Source organism: Astatotilapia calliptera, chromosome 3 (assembly GCF_900246225.1).
Source record: "Astatotilapia calliptera chromosome 3, fAstCal1.2, whole genome shotgun sequence".
NCBI classification, from domain to species: domain Eukaryota; kingdom Metazoa; phylum Chordata; class Actinopteri; order Cichliformes; family Cichlidae; genus Astatotilapia; species Astatotilapia calliptera.
The window spans coordinates 27,462,638-27,484,421 of NC_039304.1; the positions used below are offsets into that span (position 1 = coordinate 27,462,638).

Here is a 21,784-nt window from a genome sequence, read left to right on the forward strand (position 1 = left end):
GGTGCAGGCAGTGTGTTAAAAGCTTGGTGGATGGGACAGTGCAAAAGTATGAGACGAGGAGTGAGCAGAGGAAACTTTCAGATCCAGGGCTGAGGGTTTTCATCAGCTTGACTTTGTTTTCTATGAGTAGGTTTGGCTTTAAGTCAGCAGAGTCCGGGGTTACAGGTGCATCGTTCTCCTGTGTTAGTGTCGCTTCAGGCTGAATTCTTTTTGTGCTTGCAGATCACTTAGATCCTTTTTTGCACGGAAACATGTTTGAAATAAATTATAAATCCTCCGAGCCAAACACAAACCAGTGCGTTACTTAACATGCTGTGCTCCCTCTGCTGACTGGAGTCTACCATGGGACAGCAGCTCTGGGTTTCTGGGGGCTGATTGGGTGACTGGGCTGATTTGTCACACAGGTTTGGGAAACACTTGTAGTATTTTCTGTGTTTAGCAGGTAGTTAGTTTAAGGATCCCAGATAACTGGAGGCTCAGCCTGTCTCAGTTTATTCTGCTTGATCACCGGTCAGCTGTGCCTCGGGTGGAAGAGCCGATCATCTAACAAGCAGAAGGTCAGCGGATCCCTGATGACTGATGGTCACATTGAAGAATTCTTGGGAAAGATACTGAACCCCGAGTTTCCCCTGAAGCATCAATCAGAGTTTGAGTGTGTGTGTGAATGTTGGATAAAGCCATGGATTAAAAACACTGTATGAATGGGACTTGCAGTAGAAATCACTTTGCACCCAACTGAGTAGAAAGGCAGTGTGTGAGTAACTATCCAGTCAAGCTGCGTCTCTCTACAGTCAGCAGGTGAGCTGTTGTTTACATCTCCTAGCCACGAGGACTCCCGTCTTCACTATCCCACATCAGCTCTGTGACATTTCAGTCAGACCTCTATCACATTTTCCCTTTTGTTTTCTGTGCCCACATTTAAAAAGCACCTGACCCACGCAGCACAATCACTCTTTAAATCAGCTGCTGTGGCTCAGCAGGTCGCCTGCTAACTCGAAGCTCCATGGTTTGAGCCTCAACTCCTCTAGTCTACACGCCGAAGTATCGTTGGACAAAATACTGAATGTCCATTGGAGTGTAAGTGTGTGAGGGTTAGGTGAAAGTGCTTAAGCACAGATTTAAAAAAGTAATACAGAGAACATTTCATGTGAATGAGTTACATTGTGGATTCTCTGAGTGATATCTGACTTTATAACAGGTTTATTTTTATTGTTTGTTTATTATTTATTTATGTCCCCACAGCAGAAGCATGAGTAACACACACACACACACACACACACACACACACACACACACACACACACACACACACACACACACACACACACCGAGAGAGAGGGCGTTCTATTTGTTATTGCTTAAAACTACAACTCCCAGGTGCTGGAGCTTCTCACAGGCTGTTCCGTGACTGCGCAGTGGCACATAGACAGCGCAGTGAGTGTGCAGCTTCCATCTGGTGGCAATATTCTTCAATAAACAAATAAATTATTAATAATAATAATGAAAATACTCACAGTATTGTTTGTTTTTCCTCATCCATAAGTCATATTTTCAGTTAGTTTCCTCACAATTACGATCTAACAACCAAACATTTTGACTTTTTGGTCAAAATGTTGTTAGAGAAACTAACTTCTGTAAGTTTTTTCAATATTCAGGGTTTTTTTTTTTTTTTGGTCTTTAAACTGTGCAAATAAAATTAGTCTTTGTGTGTTTTATTATCCGTTACTTTGATGACGTCAGCAGACTGTTACAGTACATAAATCCAGTTTTCCCTACATATAAGTAGGATGCTCTCTTACAGAGGCATAATGCAGCTTCTGGGCGTTAATATTATGATACATGGAGGTTTACTGTTATGTGCCCTCCCCTCTAAAAGCCGTGCCGCCTCCCGGTGTTGCGCCTCTGCGCGCTCCTTTACGGTAGTGGTACTGATGCGGGATGAGTCAGGCTATATGATGCTGCTGCCATTTCATCAGCAGCGAAAGCCTCCAAACCCCGAGCAAACACAGAAACGATACCGCGGGATTTCCCTCTCACAGCCTCGTAGACATCCTCTCAGCTCGGAGGCTCGAAACAGAGTACAGAGGCCTGCTCGCAGTTTATTCGCGGCTCCGAGCGAAAGCGCAAGATCCCTTTTTTCTGGTCGCACCTGCACTTGGATGCGTTTTTCTCCTTTCAGCACTCAATCGGGCCTGACATTAAGGAGGAAGTCAGCCCTGAGTCCTCAGGGGCCTGCCGCTCACCAGCCTCTGTGATCCAGCTTCCACACAAACATCGAGGTTTCGCCGCTTTTGGGTTGTTTTTGCGGCTCCCTGAGCATCGATCCCCCGGACTAGCCTGTATCATGGAGCCCTCAGCAGCCTGAACAGCGTGACAAGAGCGACCATTCTGTCCCGAAGCACTCCACTGCTGCTCCAAGTAGGCTGTTTTCCTCTACTGTTTTATCTCCGTGTCTTTGTGGTGTCGCGATAAAAGCGATGGCTGATTAAACCGAAATGACTATTTCCAGGCCTTTAGATTGCTTTGCATGGATGTGATTGAAATTCATAATAGCAAGAAAAGTCGCCTTTGGAAGAAACATCGTTGTCTGTTGTTTGATAAACAACATCAAATCGATGATAAGTCGTGATTTTGCGCACAAACTCACCTCAAACACGGATAAATTTACGCAAATAAATAAATGAAGCAATGGGATCAATAACAACCCCCACCCCCCTACGCATGTAATCATGTCAGTCTGAACCGCAGCCATCTGTAAATGCCGGATATGTGAAACCCTGCGTGTCGTGTCGAACCCACGAGCTGCCCATCCCGGCGCGAGAGCCCATCAGGCTGCTATTCAGCAGGGATTCAGCCTCTAATGTTTGCATACCTCCCGAGCTACGCAACCTGACTCCACAGAGACGCGCATGGGGTGATGGGAGGCCGCGTGCTCGCCTGATGGCCTGGTCGGGAACAGCTGTATTGTGAGGATCAGTAGGGGACAGGGCTGCTGTACAGAGAGCAGCATAGCTTATGTTATCAAATCCCTTAAGTCACATATTTCAGGAGACGTTTTGCCTCTTAAAAGAGAAAACACAGAGCTGAATGGACTAAATAAACATAGTTCAGGATTGAATTACTATTTCAGTTTACATTTTTCTGCAAACCCTTAATGATCTGATATATTTAATGTCGTATACCATGTGCAGAATATGCATGAGTAAATATATACCTGTTCAACTGGCACATTAACAAGAATATCTAACCAGCAGCAGCTCAGTGCATTCAAGCATGTAGACGTGGTCAAGACAACCGGCCGAAGGTCAGACTGAGCATCAGAAAGAGAAAGAAAGGGGATTTAAGCGACTTTGAACATGGTGGTGTTGCTCGTGCCTGATGTTTGAGTATTTCAGAAACTGCTGGGATTTTCCCACACAGCCATCTTTAGGGTTTACAGAGCAGCGGCAGTTGTCTGCGTGAAAATGCCATGTTGGTCAGAGGAGAATGATCAGAATGCTCAAATAACCACACGTTGCGAGCAGAAAAGCTTCTCTGAATGGTCTACAGCAGCAGAAGACCACATTGGATGTCACTCCTTACAGCTAAGAGCAGAAAACTGAGGCTGAAATCCACACAGTCACACAAACAACAGAAGACAGGGACAATAGAAGATTGAAAAGATGTTCTCTGCTTTGTGTCTTCATTTTTATGCTTTGACATTCAAATAATAAGGTCAGAATTTGGTGCAGACAACATGAAAGTATGGATCCATCACAGCTTGGATCACCAGTTTTGGATGATGGTGATGTAATGGTGTGCTGGATGTTTTCTTGACACCCTTTGGTCCCTTTAGTAGTCAGATTGTTACATTAATATATTTATTATATTATTTTAAGACATGCTTTAACATGTCACCACCTGTTTAGAGTGGTATTTGTTATTGTGTAGCAATCAGAATCGAATTTGGATCGAAGAATTATTTTGTATGAGAAGTGGCATGGAGCAAAGAGCAGATAATTACATTTGAAAGGTAGAGGAGTCAAAATAAAGTCACACGAACTATTGGAAACATTGGGCACATTTCAAAACCCCATCTATAACTGAAGAACTTAAATGTAGTTAGTTACCTGTGACTGGTTTAATTATAGCTGCAAGAAAAATCAGTCCAATCAAAGCAGTTGGTTATATTTGTAATTATATCCCCCCCCCTCTGAAAAAAGCAGGCTTTGATTAAATCAACAGTTGATGCCATCAAGTGACTAAAGAAGCGTAAGAGGATTCCTCCTTATACCCTGTGGTGTTAATCATATCACACAGGCATGTGAGCAAATTACCAGTCGAAGGTAGCGACAATAGCTAACAATATCAACAGTATTGATATTGTTAGCTTATGTTTCTATTTGTTTATTCCTGCTCTGTCCACTCTGCTGTTTCTCATCTAATCTTATCTTATGTGCTCATTGCCTCTCACTCAGTGCTGCAGAAATGAGCCCTAAAGCCCAGAAACATGTTTCTGGGCCTGCAATCTTAAAACAGATGTTTACAATCCTCTTGAGTTTGTTCATATTAAACGTGGAAAGTGAAAAATACCAGGTTATAATATAAAAAGTCTACAAATGAACAATTAAAAAAAACACCACTGGACGTCCATTTACATCATATGTGGCCACAGAAGTAAAAGTAAAAGTCATCTTACTTCCTGCGCTTGGATTAAGGCTTCAAAAATTATAGCTGTGTGAGTTTGTGAAGATAATCCTGCAGAATGAGACTTGTAAATATCGCAACCTTTTATTAATTTTAGTGATTATTTCTTGTGATTATCCCCAAAAATCCCATCGACTTTTCATCAAGGGAGTCCGGGTATTTCTAAGTATCCAGGCTGGTCTGCAAAAACCCTCCAAAACTCATTATTTTGTCACCCTGTGGGAGCTTGGACATTGCAGCTCAAAGAACAGGAAGTGAAGGGTCAGATGGTAGCATTTGGTTTGCAAAGAAACAACCACGCTTAAACCAAGAAGAACAGTAAGATGTGCACTTAAACAAACAATCTAATGTTGTTTGTTGATTCCTCTCTTCCCTCGCCTCCTCCCTCCCTCCCTCTCTCTCTCCCTCCCTCTGTCTCTCTCTCATGTTTGTGCACCAACAGCTCGTACCACAGCAAGTAGACCAACACTTACAAGCGCACCGGGGAGAGCTGCAGACCAAGCTAAGTCATGGAGGCAATATGGCTCTATCAGTTCCGGCTGATCGTCATCGGGGACTCCACGGTGGGAAAATCATGTCTGATCCGGCGGTTCACGGAGGGTCGCTTCGCCCAAGTGTCCGACCCGACCGTCGGGGTGGACTTCTTCTCCCGCCTGGTGGAGATCGAGCCGGGCAAGAGGATCAAGCTGCAGATCTGGGACACCGCTGGTCAGGAGCGCTTCAGGTAAGTGTGTGTCTGGAGCTTTACAACGAGTCTGCATTTAATGTGGTGTTATTTCCTTTACATCTTTATGGAAATATTATTTAAATTTACTGGAGGTGACGCATGGTAATTTAAGAATATTTGTTTAGCAGGAGAGGATGCGTTTATATGCAGCAGAAATAGTGACATGTGTGCAGGGTGTGTCAGGAGCTATCAGTGTTGTGGTTTGTGTCGTTTTGGGTAATTAAGAACCATGTAAGCGCTCAGAACTAGACAAACACAGCCTGGATGTCTCAGAACGTGAATCAGCAATAATTTGCACAGGGAAAGCAGGCATTCAAATGAGCTCCAGGGTCATGTGCTCAGAGAAAACAACCAGAGCGTTTGTTTCTAAAAAGAAAACAGTTGCAGGTGTTGCTAAAACCTGATAGTCGTCATTTTGGTGCTCCAGGCGACTCTGAAGTGAAGTGAACTGCCTTTACAGAGAAAAAAAGCTCTCAGTTTTTTTTCAGATGGTGTGTTTACATGGTCATAGTCAGATTACACAAACCTATGGTGTGTAAAATGGTGTAATAAAGGTGTAATAAAGGAGAAAGAACAAAGAGTAGTTTAGTAGTTAACACAGGTCCCACAGTGCTGCAAACTACTTCCAGAGGTGCAATCACATACAGAAATGCAAATAGTGGCTGTTGTTGTCGTGTCCCAGTATCCCCTCCTTAGTTCCCAATCCCTGTTGTGGTCATTTTTTTCCAGAAAAACACATTTGTCGATTTCTTTTTTACATTCCCGCACGTCCAATAGTTTCGACAATCCCCTTCCAGGAAATTGCTGACAACAGCGAGGCTGCTGTTGTTGTTCTTTCACTGATAAGTTCAAAAACTGTGATGAGAAAATACCCAGAAATGCACAGGAGGAATCAACAGGACTGAACAGGTCAATCACAGTAGTTGCAGACTGCATAACTGTACTTTGCTGCGTATTTTCAGAGAGCATGCCAGTGTAGGGGTTTGCAGTTATGACCTAGATTTAACACCAAAGTATTAAACCTCTCTCAGACTGATTGAGATAGGGAAATTATTTTTAACTAATGAAAGAGTTAAACACACATTTTATTAAATGGGAGTCTTTGAAATGCCAAGTATGTCATGTAAAATGTACATGTAAAAATATGTAACTGACTAGGAAGCCAGCGTTTAATATGCATCCTGCGATTAAAGCTGAGATTTTCATGCTGAATGTCCTGACACAAGCCCAAAGTGAACCAGGGAGCTTTTGGTTATTAAGTCAATTTGTAAACAAGTATGCACTTATTTATTTTATTTAAGGAATCAAGCGATCAGCAAGTCTGTTGTAGCTGAAATGCGATGACCAATTTAAATTTTTATTTCAATCATTTCAATTTACTCATTTTATTAAAATCTTTATATTTTTAAGTGTTTTTATTTCTCATGCACACTCTGAAGTTTTCTAGTGTTCATTTGAACTGTCACATCATCTTTCAAATGTCTGTGTGCCAAGCTAATTGATCAAAATGCTGATTTAATATGTTAGATTAAAGATGTTTCTCCATCAGAACAGAACCTAGAGTACATGAAGGGTAAAAAAGGGTAACTCATAGCTATAATAATGTATGCCTCATAGCGGGAAAGCACTTTCACACATGCACGCACACACACAGCACAGCTCATCATCCTAACAGAAGAGGACCGGTCTCACCTGTCACCATGATGAAAATCTCTATAGCAACCGCAGCAAGTCCCTCCGAGAACGAAGGATGTCTCAGACCTTTTTCAGCCCGAACACCACAAGGCCTTTTCCTAGAAATAAATCTGTGATACAGTGACTTTTCTTAGAAGCACTTCACACAGATAAGTAGCACTTCACTTCTCAGATGATTTCCTTTGAATTTATGTATCATGAAATCATTTTTTAGTTTCGTATGCTAGCAATCAGATTTTCTCTAATATAATATAATATAATATAATATAATTTAATATAATATAATATAATATAATATAATATAATATAATATAATATAATATAATTTAATATAATATAATAAAAAACAGTAAGCCATTCTCTGACAGGTTTATGAAAGTGTCTTTGGTGAGAAAAAAGAACAGCATTTGAGAATATGGACAATTTTGACTTTGTGTTATTGGTTTTTGGATGAGAGCTGTGATGTCCGTGACACAACCTAGTTGATTATCTTTCAACTTAGGATATTGAAAAACTTTAAAGTCGTGGAGGAGCTGGCAGCAGTGCACTCAGTGAAAGAGACAACAACAGGAAGTGATTTGTTAATGGGGCTAAGTCCAGGCTTAGATAGGCTTGGGCTGCAATAGGATAACTGGCAGGTGTTATGATCAATATGTCTATAAATCTGGGAAAAATGTCCAACAATTTGAGTTGGGTGCAAGATAAAGTGATTAACAACTGAATACGGCACTGAATAAAAGATAGTTTGTTACACTTTTGATGGGGGAGGAGACTGAACATGGTGACATAGGCTGCCACACAGCTGTCAGGTGGCTCAGCCTGAGCAAAGAGTGTGGAAACTGAGAGCAGAATTTCAAGAGTTTGTTGAGAAGAAGAAAGTCAAAGACATCCTAGAGCTCAAATGCAGAATGGAAAGACTAAAGACCTAAAAACCATATTTGCATTTGAAATGCTCATGACGAGGTTGTAGCTTCTTCAAAGCTAGTTGGAGAACAGCATTTTTATTCACATGCCAACAGTGAAGATGCTTCATGTTCTCCTTGAAGAAGTTTTATAAATCGAGATATAGATCCTCTCTCAGTGATGTTTTCCCACAAGGATCCAACTCAGATATTGAACCTGACTTTAATGCACTTGTTGAAGCCTGTCAATTGGTAGACCCACAAAACCCCTATACAGGAAGTTGATTTCGGCGCTCTGATAAAGAAAAGTCTTGATCCCGGATCCTGTGAGTCTTTCCCAGTAGATAATGCAGGGTTCTTCAGCTGATGTGGATGAAGGGACTCGTCCAGCCTGACTGCCTTGAACAAGCAGGTGTCTTCCCTGCTTGTCCTGGTATGAAAAAACTCAAGTAGCCTTGCAGGTCAAATTTATCAGGAATTTCCTTTGAGTCTTGGCAAAGGAAAAGCACACAAAAAAGAGAATTACATTCAGATTACATGAATTCTACTTATTGAAGTAACTCACTCTAAGCTAATGTTCATGTTGTTCCTATCTTTGGAACAGAGGTTGGTGGTGAGATGGACACTTCCAGCACTGAAGATGTGCTTAGTGCTCTGTTAATGGTAATAATCAGGAATGCAGGATTCCTTGATAAGTCCCACATCTTCACAGAGGAAACCTTGAAAGTCTTGAGAATCTACAATCCACTTGGAAAATGATTAAAGTCCAAATCCTTCACAGAATTATAATCCAACATGGCAAAGATGATGATGAGCAGAAATAAAGCCAAATCCAAGTCCGATCTGTAAGTCCAGTCCACCATAGCGCTTCTGCTGGAATTTCCAACGGTGAACTTCTGGAACTGCTCATCTCGCAGGGCGCCAGAGACGGACCCAGAACGCCTCCTGGCATCCCAGTTTATTCTTTGTCAAGTGCCCACTCACTCCACTTCTCTCTATAATAACTAGTCAACCAATCAGGTGTTTACATAAGATTCACTGATCTTCAGCCCCACCTTATCACTCACTCTTTATCTCTCTCTTTAAGTATGGAAAATGTCATTACATTGGAACAAGTCACCCACATGAGCCCACATGCATACTGTACTTACTAAAGGTGTATTAATCAGATGGTAATATTAATTTTATAGCACTGTGTATCTGCCAACATTTATAACATCAGTAGGTACAAAGAGGCTTGAGGCTGAAAACTATGAACAGAGGAGATGGACAGATGAACTGTTTCCTTTGTTTTCCCCTATAATTGTTGGTAATAACAGAAATAGAGGACATTATCAGCCTAATAATTTATCTACATGCAGCAAACAAGAATTTAATCATAAATTTATTCATTTGTCACTTGTTTGTCTGGTTATCAGTGGCACAGACTGCACCCAGATAATCCTTCAGTTATTACACTATGGTTGACTAAAGTAGCTGTTTTAGGAAAATATTTAAAAGCCACTATTTTGGGAACTTGTGACGCAGCAGTCCTTGCTTGTTTTAATCCACCACACAGTCCTCTGTTCACTTCTTCTCCACCAGCGATGCAGATCTCTTAGTCATTGTTGTTTCATCTGCGTGGTTCTTGCTTCTAAAAATACATATAAACTATGTGTGTGTCCGATCAAATGAATCACTCTCCGGCTCAGGTTTTTCTGCTATCCACTCCTCTCTTACTGTCTCCTCTCTGTCAGCAACTCCTCCCTTCTTCCTCTTTCAAGACACGTCTCTCTTTCCGTCTCCAGCTTAAGCCTCTAATTGTCCTTCCAGTTATATTTATATTCGCATGCAGTCTGTGAGGAAGAGAGAGAGACGTCATGAGGCAGTCGATGTGTCCCTGCGTGCATGCAGGTTGTCGCATCTCGTCAAAATCTAGCAGCACTTTTCCTCCCTGTCAGATTGCGTAGAGGAGTTACAGTTATATAAACCACAAATCCAGTTTCCACTTGGTATTAAAATGATACCCTAATGACACCTCCATCTTCCTCTGCGTTCACACCTCCTTTCGTTAGGTTTATCTGTTTTATTACTAATATGGCTTATTTTTCTATTCATCCTGAACATATAATGGGTATGTTTATTTTTAAAATCAAGAGAAAAATGTATAAAGTGCAGGGTGTTTGTGATGTACAAGCTGCGTGTCTGGCTAACCAGCTTAACTGCTGCATCAAAGACTTTTAATGTTTTTTGAGGTAGACGAAAAATCGCTGCAGGAATAATTTGTAATTAATGTATTTCACACAGTAGTTCTGGATTTTTAGCAGTTCACTACAAATGTTTATACAATCCAAACTAAGGACAGTGTTACCCAAGATGAGTTATCCAATATGTCCTGTCTGTTATTAGTTTTTTTCTGTTGAAACTTTTTAATAAAAATAGTTTAACAATATATTAATACTTTAGTTGCTTACACAGACCCAGAGATTCCCCGACCGGCTGTGAGTAGTTGTTGGAGGTTGTTTTGCAGGTACAGTAGTGCAAAATTGGTATGTAGTGCTGCACCGAAATCCTCCTTGCAGCTGCTTTGGTCACCACCTGATTGCTGTGGTTGCCTGTAGTTTGCATGGAAGACTCTACTCACCATGCAGGGGAAACTGTGAAAAGTGTGCTGCAGTAAATTTGAAGGAAAAACTTTTATTTGAATGATGAATTTCTAAGTTTCACTACAGCTTGGGGAGTAAATGGTGAACGTTTGCAAACAAATTGGTACCTTCGAGCAAAACTACAGGCAACCATGTTAGCTAACAGGCGAGCCAGGATACAGCAGTCTTCTGTAGGCCTACCTACAAAGCTATTTTAAAATAAATCTGCTGAAAACATTAAAATGTAATTTAGTGTTTAATAAATCCACGGAGCTAAAAGGTGCTTAAATAACTAACTTGCTACAGTTTCTAAATTTAGCCTCATTTATTAAAATTACAATCAGTGTTTAAAACAATTTGCTGAAACAGTGATGTTACACCCTCGGTCACAACTGGTGTTGAAGTGATTTCTGTACACAACAATGATCCTGACTCACAGTCTATTAAAAAATTACATATATTTTTTGCACTAAGAAAGTTAAATGCTGTTGAAACCAGATTTGATGTCTCCTCTCCATCATCAAGGCTTTGTGAATGTAATAAATGTAGTTATTAAGACTATTTCTCATTTTACTCTTAACTCATCTGCATCACACATGTGATCAAAATGGTTAGCAAGAGAAAACTTATCTGTTAAAGTGATTATAAATGGCTTGTTTGCATGCTAATGCTAGCTCTGTTTCCATGCAAAGCAGATTGTAACTGCTCTAAGAACTCCTGTCACTTTCCTGTCGAAGACCAGAGGTTTATCCACAATATGCAACTGTAAGCTGCTACTGACTACAATAGCTTGACTGCAAGCAGAGTTAATCCTGCTTCCAGAGATGATTACCAGCTTCGACCACAAGATCGCAGTGATTTTAGGATTGGATACAGTTGAATACAAGACTTATGAGAAAACACAGAGATGAAAATAGATTTTTACATTTTTATTTATTTGTAAATTTTGCTGGACAAGCAGAACTTGCTTTGCTTGACCAACAGAACTCGATTTATTTTCTTTGTGAACTTCATACATGTTCTTTGCAAACAGAAAGTATATCCACTGGCCACTGCTTTATCTGTTTAACTTCCTATAATCAAATTCTTGTGCGTTTATTATAGTTGGTGAAATAACTGCATGTAGGATTATGTTAAATGCTTCCCTCTATTTTATGTCCTTTCCAGGTCTATTACCAGGGCTTACTACCGTAACTCTGTGGGTGGGCTTCTCCTCTTTGACATCACCAATCGCCGATCTTTCCAGAATGTCCATGACTGGCTGGAGGAGGCTCGTAGTCATGTCCAGCCACATAGCATCGTATTTCTATTGGTGGGCCACAAGTGTGATCTGGAGGCACAGCGGCAGGTGTGTACACTGTAAAGTAGATTAAAACTGGATCAAAACAAGCACTTTCCCCTGTTGTGAAAGGTTACGCACTATGCAATACAACAAAGTCACAGTTTTGAAAATAACTTTTTTGTTCACATTTATTTATTTGTTTTTGTTTGCACTTATTTTGTTCAGAGGCACAGTTTATTGTCTTGGGTCAGTAGGCAGACAGAAATAAAAATATATCCCCTCTGAAAATTAGACAGCATAACACCACATCTACATTAATATCCCACCATCGTGAGAGCAGGAATAAAATGAAATGAACGAGGAAATTATGCAACATTTCCCATATTAGCCACTTACCCCTATCTTGATCTGCCCACTTTCATAACTTTGTGTTAGAGGGCTCGTTTACCAGCTTTTCAGTTGCCATCATAAATTGGTCAATAATGCTTCAGCTTTATTTTGTAACAGGACTGAACAGTCATTATCTGTGAGTGTGGAATCAGGCCTATCAGCAGAATAACACACTTCAGAGTAACTGGAGACTCTGTGACCTTTGGAGTGAAATAGATGTTACATGTAAAATTAAAAATTTAAACTGTTCTGTGCAATATGCAATATCAGTGCGCTCAAGTTCAAGGAGTGTTTTAGCCTCTTATTGGTTTGGGATTTTTAGTTGTGCTGGGTTAGCTTAGGGCATGTCACAATATGATGCATAATAATGTCTTGATGTGGAAATATGCAGCTGAAGTAGTCACTCAAATTTGACTTTGTGTGCGAATGGCAGTCCAATCCAATAAAAACCTACAGCTTGTCTTCTTAGTCCTTGCACTTCCTGATAAGACCATTTGTTGTTGAATTGCTGTCGTGGCACTCAAATGTGTTTTACAGCCACTACAGGAGATAGCGTCATTAACTCACTTAGCTCATTTGATCTTGTAGGTGACCCGCCAAGAAGCAGAGAAACTGGCTGGGGCGTATGGGATGCGCTATGTTGAGACGTCAGCCCGTGACGCCATCAATGTGGAACACGCCTTCACTGAGCTGACCAGAGACATCTTCGCCCTGGTTCGGTCTGGTGACATCACCATCCAGGAGGGCTGGGAGGGTGTGAAGAGTGGGTTTGTGCCCAATGTGGTTCACTCATCCGAGGAAGTGACCAAGAGTGACCGCCGCTGTCTCTGTTGATCTGGGAAGACTGAAGATAGGGGAGTGAAGTGGATCAGAGAGGGGTAGCTGACGGACTGAGGTGTCAGCCCTCTGACTGAAAACTGGTGGTAACCCTCGTTGTTCTTTCTTAGAAAAGACACAGAAAGGGATGTTTGGCATATTTTAACAAAAAGGCTGGTAGATCATGGAGAAGAACACCTTGAATGTGGGTGTAAGACTAAAAATGGTTGCGCCCATTAAAGATGCTCATTTGAGGGCTCCCTTTTCTTTTGTTTTGGGCTTCTTTCCTGAATAAACCTCCCTTGCAAAAGCCTTAGAAAGATGATCCATTTCATGTTTCTTCCTCCGTTTAAGTCTTCGGTCACCTCTCTGCTCCCTAGCCTTCTCCTCTCAATATGCAATTACACGATCGCACTGAAAGCTATCACTCCTACGTTAGTGTCCAACATCTTTTTCAGCATTTTCAGTGTAGTGTACTTAGATTCAACCTCATTGATTATTTGATTAGCATCTACAGTACTGTGCCAAAATCTTGAGTCAGCCTAATGTTTTAAATATTGTGTTTGGAAAATAGGAAATAGTTGCAATAATGTCCTAAAATGTGCAAATACACAATCCCAAGACTATCCCACTCTGCTTCAGTTATGTTAAGATCCGTGCTCTGGGGAGGCCAGTCCATGACTGATATTGCTCCACTGTGTACTTTTCTATCCGGGTATATTTGTACTGCATAGGAAGTGCTTTTGGGATCATTGTCATGCTGAAAATGCAGATGCTTTCCAGATGATATTGAGTGGTGGATCATAGCATTTATTTTGAAAAAATCTCCAACACCACTGGCTGAACTGCAGCCCCAAACCATGGCAGAGCCTCCATCATGTTTTACTGATGGCTCTTGGCACTCACTGTTGTACTTCTCTACTGATGTCCTTTGCACATGTGAGAATTTGAACCAAAAATGTGAAATTTGGATTCAATGGTCAATAGTTCAGTGGCTTAACAACAACCCCCCCACCCCTGAAAGACCTTCAGAAAGGCTGGACAACTATTGCTCGAGACCACATAAAAAAATGACAAGAAAATCTGGCTCCATGAAAGCAAAACATAGAGAAATGAGAGGCTACTCAAGATTTCTGCACATTACTCTATCTCCACTTTCAACCATCAAAGCTCAATGGAGACGTCCTGGAGGTCCTAAATATATAAAACGTGATTTTGTTGCTATTTTATTTGACTTTGAAGCAGTTTAGGCCTCCTGTAAGCTCAGTGACATTGACTACATGGTTACATCCACTATCATTTTGCTAAACACCATACTGCACATCCAGTTTCTAATGGACTCCTCAAGCAAGAAAAGTCAACGTGTACAGCTGTGTAACCCAGGTGGATTCTTGTAAAAATTTTGTGCTGGTTTACCTTTCAATGAGACACTTTTTAATGGTGGATTAACAGGAGTGAAATGGAGCCAAACAGCACCTTAGTAACCAAGTTCGTCTTAAATGTGGTACCATTTGGGGCATTTGAAGAAGGAAAACAAGCGACCTAGGCAAAAGAAACAGATACATTGGAAAGAGATGCATTGAAGGGAAATGGACTCCACAAAAGAACCACATTACCCACAATGCAAGACGAGACAGACAGAACTGAAGCTTCTAATACAGGGGATACTATTTTTTTTTTCTGAGCAAGTAGTATACAATTTTTTTAATGTGTGTGGGTAAGTGTATCATATCTAACTTTTGTTTTTAATTTAACACAAAGCTTCAAGTGGATGTCACTGCCATGATTACTTGAGTTATACTATTTATAAGATGGCCATGAGGGTAGATTTAAAACAAAGGGGAACATTTGAGATCTCAAATGACTATATTTCAAACAGTCTGAATTTGAATGTGGATATATAATCATTCAAATGTTGTTAAAATATGTTTATGTGTGACCTAGAGGTTTAAGAACGTGAAGTTTTAGCCACATTTAGCCCAATTTTACTATAATTTTAATCTTGATGCAAAATTCAGTATTTGTGGGTTACTTGAATGATTAAATCACAGCTGTCTGCTTTATGTTATATTTATTTTTGAGGGATACCTTTAGTAAATTTCTTTAAAAGGCTTAAATAATAAATAATTACATCATCATTAAGACCAGAGGTACAGCTACTTTGCCATGAATGGAAATACTGACCTAACTACAATAACAAATTTTTATTTCTGCACATTTTTGTACAACTTAAGCGAGAAATAAGATGTTAACGTTTTGCACAGAGACTAGCTTTCACCCTATTTTGACTGCTAAGCTAAGCTAACAGCTGCTAGCCTCATCGGTCCTTTGACTGAACATATTCTGCAAAAAAACCGATTGCTTTTAAAGTAATTTTACTCTTAAATTAATATTATTATTTTACACTATTAGTTTTTTTTTTAAATACCAGACAACAAACAAAACAGTGAGTAGAGAAAATCAGCAGGTAACCTTTTTGCCATTTATATGACATGTTCTGCAGAAATCAGCACTGGACTAAATATAATACTCTGCTTACCCTGACCTACATACCCACACCAGTCACTTTGTTAGGTACACTTGTTCAGATACCCGTTAATGAAAATATTTAACCAGCCAATTGTGTTGCCAAAATGCAATGCATTTTAGGTGTGTAGACACGGTCAAGACAACCTGCTAAAGTATAAACTGAGTGTGTTAATAAAATAAAGATATCTGATCCCAACATAGGGTTGGAGTTACATGTTAGACTGCCTTTAGTGTGCACTATGAGAATGGGAGAGAAAGTTAATTTGACTTTGAACATGGCATAGTTGTTGCTGCCATGTAGACCATCTGATTATTTCTGTTGCTCTACTGAGTTTATAGAGATTGATGAGTGTGGCGGGGCGTGGCCTGCGGTGCCGTGCAGAGGAGGCGGACGCACCGCCACAATGAGAAAAAGAGAAAATATCCAGTGAGCTTGAGTGAAAATGCCTTGTTGAAGTCAGAGCTCAGAGGAAAATGGACAGACTGCTTCGAGCTCACAGGAATTCAACAGTAAACCACCCGGTACAACCAAAGGATGCAGAAGACCATCTCTAAATGATCAGTGTGGAGTACAGCAGCAGAAGACCACACTGGCTGCCATTTTTGTAGACTAAGAACAGTAAGATAAGGTTACAATCCACACAGGCAAAGTTAGATGATAGAAAATTCGAAAACTGCTACCTGGTCTGATGAGTCTTTATATCTTTGTGAGATCCGTATGTTAGGGTCCCAATTTGCCATAAATGACAGGAAAGCATGGATCCACCCTGCCTTGTTTTAACGGTTCAGACTGGTCGTCGTGTAATGGTGTGGGGGATATTTTCTTAGAGTTGTACAATGAGATACAGAGCATCTCCTACTCAGTGCAAACATGCTGGGGGGGGGGGGGGGGGGGGGGGGGACACAGTTCTGCAGCGCTATATACATATGGATAGTATTAACAGAGGGAAGTAGTAGTAGGGGGGATGGAACACCACGGCCCACCTGAATACTGTTACTGACCATGACCATCTCTTTATGTCCCATCTTCTGATGGCTGCTTCCAACAGGATAACACACCATGTCACAAAGATCAGTTCATCTCAAACTGGTTTCTTGAACATTTCAATGAGTTCACTGCACTCAAATGGCCTCCATAGTCTCCAGATTTCAGCCCAACAGAGCTCCTTTGGGATGTGGTGGATTCTCATTATGGATTTGCAGACGACAAATCTGCAGCAACTGTGTGATGCTGTCATGTTGAACCAAAATCTCTGAGTACTGTTTCCAGCACCTTGTTGAATCTATGCCACGAAGAATTAAAACTAGGGAGGTGTACCCAATAAAGTGGCTGGTGAGTGTATATGAGTGTAATTAAAGCCATTTTAAACACGGAGAAGGAACATATAGATGGTTATAGGGTTCTTAGCAATTAAATGTACCTTAAAATACTCATCTAAAGAACCTGGATTGTTTGGTGTACATGTAGATATCTATATATCATTTTGAAAAATTTCCATTTTTTTCCCCTCTCTGTCTCTTCTGTGTAACTAGGATGCTGCTGTAGATGTAGGAAACTTATGGTTTGATTAAATGTTTTACTCTGGTTGTCTGTAACCAGATATACATTCCTGCTATGATCACAGCACTGATTATTCTTTTTCTTTTGTTTTTTAAATGAATGAGCATTACAGTCCTCTGTCGGCCAGTGAGGATAAGTATATGTCTTCATTTTCTCACATTGTATGCCTTCTTTTTAAGTGTTTCCAAAGAGTTTTGTGTCTGTCATTTTATTTTTACATGAATGTATCGTTAAGGGGGATTTTACACTGAGTTGTCCTATTAGAGTAATAATTTCGAGTCAAAGCAAAACACTCCTCTGAAAGCTTTGAAAAGTGATGTACATGTTTTGAGAGTTTATGAGAAACTATTCTAATTATAATAACCCATTTCCACAGCTATACACACTGCATTATTCCTCATTGAAGTGAGTGAAAAGCTGTCGCCAGACGGAAAAGATCGATCTTCAGAAAAGTCCTTACAGGAATAATAAAAAACGCCTGAGCGCTCTCTCCCTGATGTCCTCCTGTTTTTGAAATGTTTCATCTCACAACCGCTTTAAGAAGTGTTTCCTTCCTCTGCCTTGCTGAATCATTAGGGACTGGAATTGAGAACCGGTTCTTGTAGAAAACTGGTTCCCAGTAGTCCAAGTCTGCCTTTCTATCGTTCCCACATATTGGTTCTTGCACTCTTGCCATGATCAGCTGATTCCTGTTCGCAGATCTTTTCTCTTCTACTAAGAGAAAGATCTTAGAGATGTGTGTCCTCATTAGGGATTTGTGTTGGTATGTGGGGTCTACTCTTATGTTATTACATCATCATTAAGACCTTTACTCTTTACAGAGTAAAGGCCCTTTCACATCGGACATGCATGCACTGCGCCAAAATTAGCGTGGCACTGGCCGCTGTGCTTTGCTTGTATGTATTTTTTTGTGGAGGCTCTGCGTGTACTAGATGCGCCCGCTACTTGTCATTTCAAAACATGTATCGCTCTGCCTTTGTATCCTCTACGAGAGTTTGTGTTGTATTATGCTCAAAGTTCCCAAGAGGATTTCATTGAGTCGACAGTTTAGAAGGTTTTCGTGGGTTTTAGTCTCCTGTGTGTGCTGCTCCTCCTCATGGGTGCCGAAAGCTTCGTCAGCAGATGCTGTCTAGCTTTTAGACCGGCATGACTGGAGAGACAGAGTACAGGTTTTCATCTACTTCCACATGAAGAAGAGCATAAAGTCTGCAGGTTACAGCTCCAGCACAGTTTGTCTTATACTCTCACGATGATCTTCATGAAGATGAAACATGTCAATTAAATCAATTATATATAATACAAATGTTGCTGGGCTTTACTGAATAATGTCTGATAGCCTGGGAGCCAAAAAGAGCCCAAGCTTTGTGAAAATGTGAAAATTTCCAAAGAAAGAAAGAAAAAAGAGAGAGAGCATACATTTTGGACTTTTAGCTATATTTTCCTCAGATTTGCAGTTCTCATTGAAGAAAAAACACTATTCTGTTATATAACAAAAAACATCCAGTTTTTTCACTATATACTATTGAATTTTATTACGGTTTTCTGTAGATTCACAGCACAAGTTATTTTGCAAAATAAAATAAATTTTATATTTTGTAATTATAGGACAAAGTCTGGATAAGAGCTGCCTGCACTTTTTCTACAATTAAGCCAAAAGAGTGGCTCTGACTTTTACAACAGCAGCGTTATAACTGTGGAACAACTGTGATGCATTTTTGAAGCTGTGCACATTTTTCTTAAGAAGCTTCATGCTGTTCACAATCAGTTTTTAAATAGGTGGTTTATTATATTTAATGTACAGCTGAACTTCTTCCCAGTAAACTTATTAGACATAGTTTTAGCTGTCTGGACCTCTTAAGATTAAATTTGGCCTGACTTTGATACGCCTGGTGACAAAACACACCCTCTTCTTACCAACTCAGCCCATCCTGTTTCCAGTCTTTATGGGGGAACCCTTTAAGATCATCTTCACTGTCCAGTTTAATCAATGTGTCTTCAAAAATACAACCAAACCCTCCTGGGTGGACAAATTTTTCTCACTTCCTATGCTGGACAAAACCTTTTACAATAAAATTCATTTTTTTCATTCTTAACTTGCAGAAAGTGTGAAATCTACTGTAATTTCTTTTTCATGCTCCACATTTGTGGTCTTTTAACATGTGAGACTTTCTAAATGTTGAAGGTTATTGTAGGCTTACAGCTGAAAAGAGCATCGACGCTCTTTACCTCTAAAACTGTTTCTTTTCAATAGAAGGACAAAAATGTGTAATAAAGACCAAAAAGGCACGTTCAAATTTAGTCATTACTCCCAAAGAGAAGTCATTTTCCGGTAAAACATACGCTAGTGTGTGAAATAAGCAGTAACACAGGCTTTATGTTAGTAGCCTCTTCTTTCCTAGAAGTCCACAAGGCTCTTGTGGTCTGGAAGTGTTTTTTAATGTTTCAGTGCTAGTTTGACCTGCAGCCTGTGAGTGAAGTAATTTACTTTCCTTTTCCGGCTCCGACACACACTCCACAGAAAGTCACATGAACTTGCTGATCTCGAAAGATACACTCTGTCAACTGGTCCTTTCCCCCCTTACAGAAAAACCTCCTTGGCCTTGAAAGGCTCTGAATCTTGACTCGGCAGGAAACAAAAAGAAACATTCAAGGGTGCCGACAAAGTCACCTCAGGACCTGTGAAGTGACCAAGGGAAAGTATTTTGTGAGATGTCTTTCATATGATGGAAAGTAGGTTCATGCTGACAGCAAAGCAATCTCCTTTAGGGCTCTTATCCAAGAGGAAACACTGCACCGTTTTCTGCCAGGATCCTTGGCTTTGGTTTCACTGAGGCTGCTTTCACACTGAATACAAAACACTGATGTCACCACGGCTGTAGCCTTACAGGGGCTGAAAGCTTTTTATCTCCACTGTCATTTTGTTGCAACCTTGTTGTTTTCAACCTTGTATTGCAAGGACAGAACATGTGTTGTACACAGACAATATATAGATGCATAAAAGAGGTGAAAAGTGAAGCCAGTGCAGGAGGGCAATAGCAAAGAAAAGCAACAAGAAATTCATTGCTACGCATGATACACAAATCTGAATTTTTTAACAGGGTTTATTTTACAGGGTTTGAACAGTTACACCTAAAAGTCAGATCTTTCTACAATGTTTTATTTTATTACTACAAGGATGTGGATGGTAACTGATTTTTGTCAGCAACATATAATCGATGGCGATGACGTCGATACAAATCAGTGAAAAACTGGTTTAACCCCTTCAGTGTCTCTGTGCACTTATGAAACTACAGTCTTAAAAACAAAACACACCATCTTTTAATTCTAAAAAATAATATATCAGGACATTAAAAAACATTGAGGTCTTAAGATTAACACGGCATATCATCGTTTATGTCACAAAACCTAATCAGTGTGATATACTACATAAACCCTTTGATACAGTAGTAAAACCACCTTTGGTAGCAGTAACTTGAAGTATGACTTTGTCTGTCTCACATCATTGTGGGACTTTTAACCCACTCTTCTTTGCACTGCTGCTTCAGTCCATTGAGGTTTGCAGGCATTCATCTGTTTGCTGCTGTGCTCGGGATCATTGCCGTGTTGCATCACTCAGTTAGACGGATGGCCTCACATTTGACTCTCGAACACTTTGTACACAAAAGTTCACGGTTGACTCACATGTAGCTGTGCTTTAGAGCCAGACATCTCCACCTTGGGCTCATCTGTCCACTAGCAGGTGTGCTGCTTCTTTTCAGAGAGAAGACCCTTCCAAACAGGCCATTCTCTGTCAGTCTTTTTCTAATTGTGCCGTCATGAAATTTAGAGACTGAAATGTAGGGCTGGTGTTTTCTGCAGTTTCTCTGAGCATTGCACGGTCTAACTTTGAGGTGAAACTGCACGGATGTCCACTCCTGAATGATTGTGGCAACTCTTTAATGTTTTGCATTTGTGAATAACCTTTCTCACTGCAGAATGATGAACTTCAAACAGTTTGGAATTGGCCTTAAAAGCTTTACCAGACTGATAGGCAGCAACATTTGCTTTTTTTAAAGATTATTGACGCGTTTCATTGTCAGGAATAATGCTCCAGACCAGCAACCTGCTGAGACATCTGCATTTATAAAGTGTATTTAATTTAGCAGCACCTACCTCTCAACGCCTATAGAGGGAGCGAAGAGTTCTTAGTTGTTAAATACTTTAATAGACTATTTGTGATTACACCATGTAACGTGTCATCTGTTTTCATTCATCTGAGGTAAATAATTTTGGAACTTGGAAAGCCTTACCTGCCTTGTCTTGTGGATGAGACTGAAAGACTATGCACTGGTATACAGCAGTGTAAGCTACTGGTTTATCTACAGACAGAAAACAACCTCATGTATCTCATTGTGGATTCGTCCACCATCTACTGCTCTCAGTCCTGTACTTCGAGAAGTGTAAACAATTTACAGTGGGGCAAAAAAGTATTTAGTCAGCCACCGATTGTGCAAGTTCCCCCACCTAAAATGATGACAGAGGTCAGTAATTTGCACCAGAGGTACACTTCAACTGTGAGAGACAGAATGTGAA

At 40.3% G+C, this 21,784-nt stretch overlaps 1 protein-coding gene across 1 annotated transcript; it reads left to right on the forward strand.

The window, feature by feature from the left end:
• Window positions 1-1,792: 1,792 nt before the first annotated feature.
• On the forward strand, window positions 1,793-13,388 carry rab39bb (RAB39B, member RAS oncogene family b). The gene is made up of 4 exons (XM_026162632.1): window positions 1,793-2,418; window positions 5,129-5,410; window positions 11,802-11,982; window positions 12,895-13,388. The coding sequence occupies exons 2-4, from the start codon at window positions 5,196-5,198 to the stop codon at window positions 13,138-13,140; spliced, it is 642 nt and encodes a 213-aa protein (XP_026018417.1). The 5' UTR covers window positions 1,793-2,418; window positions 5,129-5,195; the 3' UTR covers window positions 13,141-13,388.
• Window positions 13,389-21,784: the final 8,396 nt, after the last annotated feature.

What these genes read in the sequence shown, in the direction of transcription:
- rab39bb (XM_026162632.1), top strand. Translation starts at nt 5,196, where the DNA reads ATGGAGGCAATATGGCTCTATCAGTTCCGGCTGATCGTCATCGGGGAC. An exon ending in GCTGGTCAGGAGCGCTTCAG is followed by an intron (nt 5,411 to 11,801) that starts GTAAGTGTGTGT and finishes TGTCCTTTCCAG; the next exon opens with GTCTATTACCAGGGCTTACT. An exon ending in ATCTGGAGGCACAGCGGCAG is followed by an intron (nt 11,983 to 12,894) that starts GTGTGTACACTG and finishes TTGATCTTGTAG; the next exon opens with GTGACCCGCCAAGAAGCAGA.